This window comes from Euleptes europaea, chromosome 1 (genome assembly GCF_029931775.1).
Source record: "Euleptes europaea isolate rEulEur1 chromosome 1, rEulEur1.hap1, whole genome shotgun sequence".
NCBI lineage: Eukaryota > Metazoa > Chordata > Lepidosauria > Squamata > Sphaerodactylidae > Euleptes > Euleptes europaea.
This window is the reverse complement of record NC_079312.1, coordinates 70661080-70673603: the sequence shown is the minus strand read 5'-3', so window position 1 is coordinate 70673603 and position 12524 is coordinate 70661080. Positions and strand designations below refer to the sequence as shown.

General features: G+C 44.0%; 1 protein-coding gene across 1 annotated transcript in view; it reads left to right on the top strand.

The window, feature by feature from the left end:
- Positions 1–8203: 8203 nt before the first annotated feature.
- The window catches only part of STAB1 (stabilin 1), a 109873-nt gene continuing 105552 nt past the window's right edge, over positions 8204–12524 (top strand). The window contains exons 1-3 of the mRNA XM_056847179.1: positions 8204–8392; positions 10472–10541; positions 11601–11696. Of these exons, the coding sequence (XP_056703157.1) occupies positions 8204–8392; positions 10472–10541; positions 11601–11696 (355 nt within the window). The remainder of the gene's footprint in view (positions 8393–10471; positions 10542–11600; positions 11697–12524) is intronic.

Genomic DNA, 12524 nt, shown 5'->3' with positions numbered 1-12524 from the left:
TTATCTACCCTGCTCCCCCTCCTCCCACAATTCTTTGCAGGCCCCCAGCTCACATCATTCCATGATGAGAAAAAAACGTTACCTAGAACAGAAAAACAGCATCTGTCATCTGTTCGAGTGTAATTCAAAATGCACCTTTTCCATCTATATATACCCTCAGGGAATTCAGGGTAGTGTAGATGTGGAGGGTTGTTCATAGGGCAGATTCACATTCAAACGCAGCAAAACACAAGAACTGCCATTGTTGAGCATTGCTGCATTTTGTAGTAATGGAATATGAGGTAATATGGAAGCCCCGCTTGTGGTGGTTGATCATGATGGATGTTTCATATGGGCAAATTATCACTTCAGGTTGCAGATGGGCAGTGATGAACTCCCCATAACAAAACAGGGCAGAACAATTGGTTTTTGTGGGTTATCCGGGCTGTGTAACCGTGGTAAAGTGTAACTGGCAGGCTTTCGCACGATTACACAGCCTGGATAACCCACAAGAACCAATGAACTCTGACCGTGAAAGCCTTCGACGACAGGGCAGAACAACTTAGTATCAAAGGGCGAAAACACATGGTTGCTTTAGCCTCCTTTATTCTCTGTTTCAGCCAGGATTCAGCCAGGATCGAATGCATGCGTTTTGCTGAAACCTGGCTAAATCCTGGCTGAAACAGGGAATAAAGGAGGCTAAAGCGACCATGCGTTTTTGCCCTTTGTTTGTGCATGTATGTTTCAAGGTTTGTACTAGTGTCTTCACTGATTATGTCTAGAAATTCTAGGGGCATATTATCACACTGACAAAAACTTTGGTTGTGAATTTTTGGATGGAGTGGGAAGATCATAAATAACAGAATTATAAATTGAATCTTTCTCTTTCCTAAACTCATTGTAAATGGCGCATGAAAAGAGCAGACTTTTTCCCTTTCTCATAAAAGTAGAGCTCAGGTTGGAAGGGGACATCTAATCAAGTTGACTGGCGGTTGGTTCAGGAGGGACGTAAAATAAAAGTACTTCTTTATATGCCCTTCCACTGCAAAATCCACAACAAATGTGATTGTAGTTGCTAGATTTTTAAAAGGTGAGTTTTATAAAGATAAGATAATTCATGAGGATAGGTTTGTCTATGGCTTTTAGCCATGATACTTTCCACAGAACATCCATCAACCTCCGAAGCAGAAAACCTCTGAATGGCAGTAACTGAGGGCAAAGAGCAGGGGATAGTAATCAACTTTGTGCACTGTTGGTAACCTTCTAGATCAGGGGTCCCAAAGTTTTTAAGCCTGTGGGCACCTTTGGAATTCTGAAACAGCATAGTGGGTAAGGTTCCCAGTTGCCTGGTGTTGGCGGGCAATTGCCTGCCAACTCACTGGGCTGCCCGCCGCCCTCTGCTGGTTGGCAGGCAAAAGCAGGTCAGCTGGATAGGGGGGTGATTCGCACGTGCCATGTGGGTGCACTGCACCACCAGCACTTCCGGGTCACCCCGGAAGTGCCGGTGACACTCAAGCAATCTCCCCAAAACTCTATGGTTTCCATGGAGTTTTTGGCGGGGAACTGATAAAGCGTCCCATGCACGCGGCACTTTCGGGGTAAACCCATCACGGTCGCATGCATGAGGCTTCCGCTAGAGGCCAGATAGGGCCTGGCAACCCTAATAGTGTATCCATTTTTCTAGTAGCCATGAATACCCCTCTCCCCCATGAACATGTCCCCTCTTAAAGCCTTCCAAGTTGTCAGCCATCACCACAGCCTGGGGCAGGGAGTTCCACAACTTAACACTGCATTGTGTGAAGAAATACTTCATTTTATCTGTTCTGAGTCTGTCATCCTCCAGCTGCAGCAGATGTCCCCGTCAGCGTTCTAGTATTATGAGAGAGGCTTTTCTCCCTGTCCGTTTTCTCCATACCAAGCATAATTTAATAGACCTCCATCATATCTCCCCTTAACCGCCTTCTTTCCAAGATAAACAGCCCTAAGCAATTTAACCTCTCCTCATAGGTAGGGTTGCCAGGTCCCTCTGCGCCACCAGTGGGAGGTTTTTGGGGCAGAGCCTGAGGAGGCGGGGTTTGGGGAGGGGAGGGGAGGGACTTCAATGTCATAGAGTCCAATTGCCAAAGCAGCCATTTTCTCCAGGTGAACTGATCTCTATTGGCTGGAGATCAGTTGTAATAGCAGGAAATCTCCAGCTAGTACCTGGAGGTTGGCAACCCTACTCATAGGGCAGTTGCTCTAGTCTCCTGATTATTTTGGTTGCTCTTTCCTGCACCTTCTCAAGCTTTGCAATATCCATTCTTAGGTGCGGTGACGAGAACTGTACACAGTATTCCAAGTATCGTCTCACCATACATTTGTACAAGGGCATTATGATAGCAGCAGTTTTATTCTCTATTCCTCGTCTAATTATGGCCAGCATGGAATTTGCCTTTTTCACAGCAGCCACACACTGGGTTGACATCTTCATTGAGCTATCCACTACCACCCCAAGATCCCTTTCTTGGTTTGTCGCTGCCAGTGCAGATCCCATCAGTGTATATGTGAACTTGGGATTTTTTTGTCCCAATATGCATCACTTTACACTTGCTCACATTGAATCTCATTTGCCATTTTAATGCCCATTCCTCCAGTTTGAAGAGATTCTTTTGGAGCTCTTCACAGTCCATTTTTGTTTTAACCACCCTAAATAATTTGGTGTCATCTGCAAACTTGGCCACTTCGTTGTTCACCCCCAACTCCAGGTTATTGATGAACAGGTTGAAAAGCACCAGTCCCAACACATATCCCTGAGGGACCGCACTCCATTGTGAGAACTGACCATTGATTCCTACTCTCTACTTCCTATTTTTCAGCCAGCTCTCAATCCATAAGAGGACTTGTCCTCTTATCCCATGACTATGAAGTTTGCTTAGCAGTCTTTGGTGGGGGACTTTGTCAAAAGTCTTTTGGAAATCCAAATACACAGTGTCCACAGGCTCATTCCTTTCCACATGCTTATTGACACTTTCAAAAAATTCTAAAAGGTTAATGAGACAGGACCTACTTTTACAGAAGCCATGTTGGGTTTTGCTCAGCAGGGCTTGCCCTTCTACATGCTTGACAATTTTATCTTTAATAATGCTTTCCATCAATTTACCTGGAACAGACATTAAGCTAACTGGCATGTAATTTCCTGGGTTCCCCCTGGAACCTTTTTAAATAAATGGGTGTTACATTGGCCATTCTCCAGTCCTCTGGTACAGAGGCTGATCTAAGGGAAATGTTACATATCATTGTTAGAAGTTTAGCAAGTTTCCATTTGAGTTCTTGAAGAACTCTAGGATGAATACCGTCTGGTCCCTGTGACTTGTTAGTTTGCAGTTTGTCTAGACCTTCAAAATCTTCCTGTCTTGTTACCACTATTTGCCCCGGTTCCTCATTCACCCCTCCTCAAAACCTCTGTTCATGAGACAGAATCTGGTTTTGAATCCTGCTGGACAATGTCATTTAGATGTGATCATAGTCACTGGGGTCAGGGAAAAGAGTTAAACGCCTCTTCACTACTTCCCAGTTCCAAATCCCACCTCAACACATATGCACACTGCATTTATTTTTAAAAAATGTGCCCCAGATTTGTGAATCATTACTGCATGTGACATGTGGTTGGACATCCAGACAGTAATGCAATTACCTGAATGACTGTGCTTGCTGTGAACTCTTAAAGATTTCAAGATATGGTGATCATTGCTGGATTACATTGACAAATGAGTACCAGCCTCCTAGAGTACACAATACAGGAAACAAAATGGTCCTGTGTCCTTTAGGAAGACACGGTTTCCCGCATCTATACATGTGTGTATGTATGAATGCAAAATGGAGAGTTTCGCCTGTGGGACAGACAAATGCCTTAGTATATATGGTTCCTCAGCATAGATTTCATATGTTTCACATTTTACTTTCTATTGACATGGAGGGCAACACCAATTTACTGTTACATTTTTCTTTTTAACAAAAAGTTGTGTCTTTACCTAACACATGGTTTTCTTACTGCTTTTCAGTTAAAGTCTATGCGATGCAACAAGAAGCTGACCTTTACACAGAACACGCCTTGTACTTCCTGTGCTATAGCTAGCAAACTGCAGTGCCCAAAAGAGTGGAGAAAAGTGAGCTTAGGGCTTTTAGAAAAGGGCTGCAGGTAAGACTTCCTTCTTTTCCTTTCAGGTGGAAGTGTTCTTGTTCTCCTGAAGCTCTCTTCTTGTTCTCCTGAAGCTTTTGTGCTATCGACATAAGAGCCAGTTCACAACATGTTGGTCATATTATAGTGTGACCAAGAATTACAACTCAGGGTGGGGCTACACAGATAGAAAAAGGCTTGATTCTTAATGGATGCACTCACCAAGAACAGATAATAGATTTAGCTCCCACCCCAGTAGTGTCCTGAGTTTGTCCCTCTGCTTCCTCCCATGTAGCCGGACTGGCATCAAGGGATAGCAGAGTCAGGCTTGTTCCATGGCTTATGACCTAGCAGAGGGACCACTGCTAGTCTTGCCAACTTGCAGAGGTGGGTTTTGGAGTTCTCCTGGAATTACACCTTTTGGAGGGGGGACTCTATAGCATCATATCCATGCTGACCTCCCAAAATCTGCCCTCCACAGGCATGACCCTCAAATCTCCAGGAATTTCCTAAACCAGAGTTGGCAACCCTACCCACTGCTGCCTGAGATCTTGACCCACTTCTTCCCATTAGCATAGGGTTGCCAACCTCCAGGTGGTAGTTGGAGACCTCATGCTATTACAACTGATCTCCAGCCGATATAGATCAGTTCACCTGGAGAAAATGGCCGTGTTGGCAATTGGACTCTATGGCATTGAAGTCCCTCCCCTCTCCAAACCCCACCCTCCTCAGGCTCTGCCCCTAAACCCTACATTAGCAGGGGCAAATTGGCCATTAAAGCCACTGGGGAAAGTACTGGTGGACTGACAGCCTGCTGGGGCCACCTTGGCCCCAAGCAAGTGACTACACTCGCCCCATTTGGGGTGGCCTTCGCAGTTGCCACCACAGTGAGCCATCGTCCATCTCCCTGAGCAGAGGGCAAGCAGCCATTGCAGCAAGGGCGCCATCAGCCCTTGCCCTGTGTAGGGTGGATGAGCAGCCATTTCAACTAGAGAAATGGCTCCCCAGTTGAGCTGTTGCCATGGTGAGCAATATGGCTGCGCAAGCTGCTCTCCAGCCCCCACCATGGTGAGTGAGCTGGCTTCCCAGGCTGCACTGGCGAACAGCTGTCACAGCGTGTGAGCTGGCTGCCTGAGCCATGCTGGTGAACAGTCACATTGGCTGCTCAAGTCACCCGCAAGCAGCCACCACAGTGAGTCCACTCGTGCCCCTTTCCCCTTTGGTTGAGGGGTGGGCCCCTTTCGAGGGCTGTTTTTTGCCTCCCAGCTTGCCCCTGCCCTCTAGGAATGGGAGCTCACCCTAGAGACCTCTGTAAAGTCACAGGGGCCTCTGGGGGAATTGATGATTTCATGCTGGGAGAGGAAGGAAGGAGTTGGTTTTTATATGCTGACTTTCTCTGCATGACGGAATGGCACACATAGCACCTTCCCTAGGATCCTCCAAAGCTAGGAGCCAGCTTGCATATAAGTGTTACTACTGCAGGGAAAAGTAAACATCTGCGCTTGGGCACACTGTTGAGGAAAGGAGAAAACGTGCCCTTTACCATAACTGGGTGGCCTGTTGCTAGTTGACAGGGGCTTGAAGCACGTGTGCATGTACAGGATGTTTCTATGTGCAGCATGCACTGAAATGCCTTGCATCTCCCGTATTATCTTGCAGTATACAAGTGTACCTCTGTATGATTACTGTTTTGCCAGTAAAATAATCTTTCCCACTTGTCTCATTTGTTTATTAGCTACTTTATTCCATTTTTTCCTCCATTTTTCCTGCTCCCTCCAAGTCTCTTCCATATTTCCACCTTGCCTCCATCATGGAACTTAAGCTGGTATACCAACAGATTTCCCGTCACTGACCAGATCTGTTTCGCTTCATTAAGGCTGCTAGATCATTGTAGGGTTGCCAGCTCTGGGTTGGGAAATACCTGGAGATTTTTGTGGTGCAGCCTGAGGAGGGTGGGATTTGGGGAGGGGAGGGACTTCCATGGGCTATAATGCCATAGAATCCACCTTCCAAAGTGGCCATTTTCTCCAGGTGAACTGATCTCTGTCACCTGGAGATCAGATATAATAGCGGGAGATCTTCAGCCACCACCTAGAGGTTGACAACCCTAACCATGTGCCTTCCAAGCATAGCTTGGAACTTTTCATCATAATCTGAGTTCATTTGAGAGTGTTCGCTGAACAACATCATATTTCCCCCAGAATTTTAATTGTTAATTTAAAATAGAAAAACAAGCAATCACAAAATTCCTAGAGTGAATATTATATACAGGCAAGTGAAAATGAAGAACACATCTTACAGCCAAGGCTGGGTTTTGTATTTCCGTCATTCCTTTTCAGAGAGGCACCAAGTTATGGCATGTGTCAACAAGCCTCATATTGATGATGTCACTATTTTGCTTTGAAGTCATTGAACAAAGTGAGGCTGAAAGACAGCAACTTTGTCTCCCAGTCATCCTTAAGTACAGCCATGGCCAACTTCATTGTATTTAATATCTGGTCACTGTTTAAACACTTCTGAGGCTAGAACAAAAGTTATGGTTCTGCCTGTGCATTAGAGAGCCAAAGCACTCAAGGCAGCCTTAGATTTGTTATTTAAATATTCGGGGACTTGAATCAACTGCCAGCAGCTGCTGCCCCGGTAGCCCTCTTCACACCCTCTCAGCAGCAGCCATGTATTATTCCTCTGTGGCTACAAGAGAGTACTTAACAAGGATATCTATATTCTCAGACTTAAGCTGACCTTGAATATTTTGGGAGTTCAGATTACCCTTGTTTGCTGCTTTGCTATCACCTCTTGGGTTTCAGTGCTGGTGCTCTTCTGATTACCGCATTGCTTCAAGTGCTTGATATGTTCCCCCGACAACTATTGGCAGATACATGAAATGGAAGCTTTACCATAGCTTCTTTTTGTACTTTAGGAGTACAGCATCTCTATACCTTAATGGGTCCTTTGTCAACCTTTCGGTGTCTCCATTACTGGAAATAGAATGAGGCAGTAGGCCCTTTATCATTCAGCAAAGGGCAATAGAAAGATCTGTGGCATCTGCTCTACTGTTATGCAATATATACACGTGGGCATAAAGTACTATGCCTGAGGCCAAGAGTTTTATTTTATTTCCATTTTTTTCTTGTGGGCCCCTCTTTCCCATGAGACCCAAGGCACATTAACAAAAGCGATTTGTCCTTGCAAAAATGCCATACAGTATTCTCAAATGCAGTTGGTGTGGATGGTGTTTAGCAGCCTTATTCTTTGTGATCAAGCTTAGATTTGGGCAGACTAACGTTGATCGCTTTAACTTGATGCAAATCACCCATTGTTTGAGAAGACGGTAATTAAGCAGTACATCTGCCATTCTTCCTGATGGTGGGAATAAGTTCTAGTTTAAATTTCAGCCTTCCTATGAAGTAAACATTTTAAATAGGACATTGCTGCTCATGATCACTGGTCAGGAGTTGTTGTTGTTGTTATTTATTTATTTATTTATTTCAGTTATACAGTAAAGCTGGAAGAGAATATACTTTCACTATCAGGCTGTACTCAAACTTGCAAAAAGGAAATTGAAGAGGACCTCTGCTGCCCAGGATACTGGGGATCTGAATGCTATGGTAAGGCTCTCAGTTCAGTGCATCAGATTTCATCCAGTCAAGGGTTCTGGGTCATGAAATAGGAACCTTGTGGTATGGGGATGGGACCTGACAAGGGGAGACCAGGGACTGCATGCACTCAACCTTGCAGGTCTCACCAGGCACACAAGGATGCTCAGCATTGGCCCTTACAACTGGCAGACAGCATGAAGATTCTGGATTGGCCCCACATGGCCAAGCCTGGACTTTTGCCCTTGCCTACTCCACTTCGGACTCCATCTTCTCTCTGCTTTGGCTGCTCTGCAGCCTTCAGGTCCACTTTAGGTAGATCTGCTAAGTGGTCCTGAATCACAAACGACTGGACATAGCAAAAGTGGAAACATCAGAACAACTGCTATTAACTTTGCTTTTTAAAAAAACTTGTTCACATGGATTAACAAATAAACTGTCACCAGTCAAAGATCCATTTGCCTTAGTGGCAATGGAAAGTGCCATAGCAAATATATCAAAGGAAAGGAAACAACAGAAGAGAGCTAGTATTAATTTTATTCTAAAGACCTGTGATTTGGCTGTCTGTTTGCCAGAATGCCCGTCTAGATCTGGAAAACCGTGCACTGGCCATGGGACCTGTTTGGATGGCATAGCTCGGAATGGAACTTGCATCTGCGAGGTCAGTTGGGAGGACTTACAATTAGTATCAATGCTTATTTATTTTTTTTGTTTATATGGCTTATATGGCTGTAAACCATCCCCGGAAACACTATCTATGGTCATTTATGCATGGTCACTTTACCCTCTTTTATTCCCTGTTTCAGCCAGGATCAAATTTTTCAGTATGCATGTTACTTCATTCTTTGGAAGCTCAACACTGTTTCAACACAAAACAAACCCAGCTTTTCCCATTCCTCTTCTGGCCTGAATTAAACCGTTCATCCTGGCTCATTACGGAGTCACAGAGCAAGCATACTCCATTCTCGGGCTGAGCCTTGCCCCACCCTTTTCCAAACCCCTCTTCAAGGCAGCATGCTGATAGCCAAACAGGAAGCACAGAAGACTGGCTTCTCTCACAGTCAATCACAAAGCAGTGTGTAAAGAGGCAGGGATTCAAGTGCTTCCTGCTTCCTGCTACCTTGGAGCTCTTTCTGAGCAAAATAAAGGATTTTTTAAAATAAGGCTTGGATTCCTCCCCCCTTCTTTCAGATCGCTCCATTTTTTTTTTGTTGTTCTTAAAATGCTTTTTATGCTGCAGTTGGGTTTGTGGGGAAGGAAATCTTCTCTCAGGGTGAGTACTACGAAGTCAGCCAATTACAGAGCAGCATTTAAAGGAGTGGGACTTGATTAGAACGTGGGAGACTTAGCACACAGTTTTGTCCCTGATCATTCCAGCCAATGCATACAGTTTCCCCCAACCCGGGTTACTTTGATCCTGGCTGAAATGGGGAATAAAGGAGGTTAAAGCGACCATGCATAAAGGACCTATATATCTAATTCCCAACTGTCCCCCCCCCCCGCCCCCACGATTCTTCCATCTCCCCTGAGCTCAGCCTGGGGGAAATCCCCATGCATAAGGCAAAGCATGGGACACAGAAGCTTGGGGGAGTGACATTTCTCTCACAGAAAGCACTACAGCCAATTACAAAGCAGCGTGTCAAGGGGCGGGGATTCAAATGCTTCCTGCTTCCTGCTACCTTGGAGCTCTTTCTGAGCAAAATAAAGGATTTTTTAAAATAAGGCTTGGATTCCTCCCCCCTTCTTTCAGATCGCTCCATTTTTTTTTTGTTGTTCTTAAAATGCTTTTTATGCTGCAGTTGGGTTTGTGGGGAAGGAAATCTTCTCTCAGGGTGAGTACTACGAAGTCAGCCAATTACAGAGCAGCATTTAAAGGAGTGGGACTTGATTAGAACGTGGGAGACTTAGCACACAGTTTTGTCCCTGATCATTCCAGCCAATGCATACAGTTTCCCCCAACCCGGGTTACTTTGATCCTGGCTGAAATGGGGAATAAAGGAGGTTAAAGCGACCATGCATAAAGGACCTATATATCTAATTCCCAACTGTCCCCCCCCCGCCCCCACGATTCTTCCATCTCCCCTGAGCTCAGCCTGGGGGAAATCCCCATGCATAAGGCAAAGCATGGGACACAGAAGCTTGGGGGAGTGACATTTCTCTCACAGAAAGCACTACAGCCAATTACAAAGCAGCGTGTCAAGGGGCGGGGATTCAAATGCTTCCTGCTTCCTTGGAATTCTTTCTGAGCAAAAGAAAGGGTTTTAGAAATGAGGCTTGGTTCCTTCTGTCCCCAGTTCCTTTTAGAGAGCTCAGTTTTTAAAAATGCTTTTTTATGTGGCATTGGGTTTTCTGGCCGGGAGGGGGACTTTTCTCTCATACATCCAATTACAAAGCATCATTTCAAGAGGTGGGGGGACCAATGCTTCTTGATTTGAGCTTGGAGACTGCTGGTGCAACAGGAAAGTGTGGGCCCAGAGAGCAACGAACCTCAGGTAAAACTCCCATGCATCAACAAACATTGACACAAGAGTAGCCTACTAACAATAGCACCAGATGAACAAACCATATTTCTGTATGCTACAAGTAGGCACCACCCAAGCGGCTGTGTGTGGATAATTTTTAATGTTGTATAATAAACCCAGGATGACAGTAAAACATCATGCTTACATGGCACAGCTGATTGTATTTTAAGGGCTATGGCAGTGACAATGTTAAAAACTGTCTATGTTGATTTATTTAGGGCAACTATGGAGGCTATGCTTGCCAAGACTGCCGGGATGACACTCATTTTGGCCCTGATTGCCAGTCTGGTAAATAACAGATCTTGTTCAGCTATAGTGAGAAGTTCTCAACTGGGGAAGGATGAGGATATGAAAGTGGGCAGATGTTGATTGCAATATCCTTTTCTAGGAGCATCTTTCCCAACTGGATGGAGCAACAGCAGGGGGAGGGGGGTATTGGATTTATGCCCTTCTCTGAAGTTTCCTAGAGAAATCCGGTTGGCCATTGTAGGAAACAAGATGCTGAACCTAATGAACTTTTAGTCTGATCCAGTAGAGCTGTTCTATTGTTCTTATGTAATGAGTGGGTGTGAAAAGTCTTTCCCCCCACTGCTTGGGTTGCCTGGTCATTTCCTTTGTGGGACATAAGTATTCTTTAAACTACTCTCATAAATATTCATAGAATGGAAAGGCAACAGGCAGATTTGGTAAAGTAGATAAACTACTTGCAATATATGAAAATAAACTTTTAATATGTTGTGTCTTTTGAGATTAGCCTCTACTGACCTGAAATGAAAAGCAGTTAGAGGCCAGTTTTCTAGTTAGAATTGCTGACTTTCCCATTTTGTATGAAATTTTTGAGTAACTTAAAAGGTTGCACAGAAGCAGATATTTTTTCTAAGTTGTATATTTGGATATTGATATAAACAGCACTTTTATGAATTGTGCCCTTGTGTAGTTATTATGCATGGTTTCCTGTGGCCCCTTTTCACATCTGTTTAGAGATTCGTCTGTGTTCTACCCTTAAAATGGTTTAAAATATTTGGAGTGGTTATTTAAACAATGTAATATATTAAATGTCAGAAATGACCCTCAGATACTAGCAGATTGCTGTTGTCTCACAGGATATTGTAAACCACCCACTTCTGCTTAATGAAAGCATCATTTACAGACCAATCTTGTTGCTATGCAAGTTGGTCAAACAGTTGGACTTTTCCTACCCATTCCTAGTTAGTTCACATTGTTCTTATGGGGAAGCATATAGGTAAGTTCATAGTGACTGTGGTATCTTGGTATATTGGGCCCAGGGGTACAGCAGCTCCAGTTTTGCACGGTATGTATAACTTTTGTTTGCCTTATCTCTGACAGTATGTGAGTGTCAGCATGGAATTTGCAACCATGGGATCTCTGGTGATGGAACGTGTACCTGCTATGGTGGATATACTGGCCCCAAATGTGATCAAGGTAAATGTTGTTTGTATTTTCCATCTGTTAGATTTCCCAGACAAGTGTTTGTTTTCAGGTTACACATCTGTGATAGCTGATGTGTTTTATGTCACTACTGGGGCAATGTCCCTGTTCAGTGTTTCAGGTCTAGCTCTCTTGATGGAAATTAAGTGTTTTGTTAAATGAAATGATGAGGTAATCACTTGTTCTCTAGCATTTCTTATAATCCTGGATAGCTTTATAAGCAATATTGGCCTCTGAAAGCCTGCCACTCTACAGAACAACAATGTGGTTGCTTGAGAGAGTACAATGACTTGGTTTGCATCCCAGATTCTCTGGAAATCATTGGCTGGTATGCCTGTTTTGCAAGAACTGCTGTAGAATTGGTGCCATACACAGCTTGTTGCTTGAAACTGAAAGCTGGGGTGCCTACCTATAGCTATTCAAAACTAAGCACACTTTGGGGAGCTTGTGTGTTTACTCACTAGTAATTTTTTTAGCAATTTCATGCTGCTGTTTGCTTAGGAGGACTGTGAAAAAGAAATAAGCAACAGTTGACCCAGTCTTAGCCTGTGTCTAACACAGTCACTTTTTGAGTAATTTGTTCTTGGAGATACCATATAGTTAGATTATGTCTCCTCATGTTTGGCCTGTGAAAGTTGGTACATAATTAAACTATTAACTTTTTTATGGTGTTATCTTTGAAGCAAAAGTTAGTTATATCACATATTCCAGCCATTAGTCTACCTCTTCTACCATTATTAATAGTTTCCTGTTTAAAAAACATTTTCATGCTGATTTTGCATGTGTTCTTCCAGTCATCATAGATAACACCATTAATTTCCT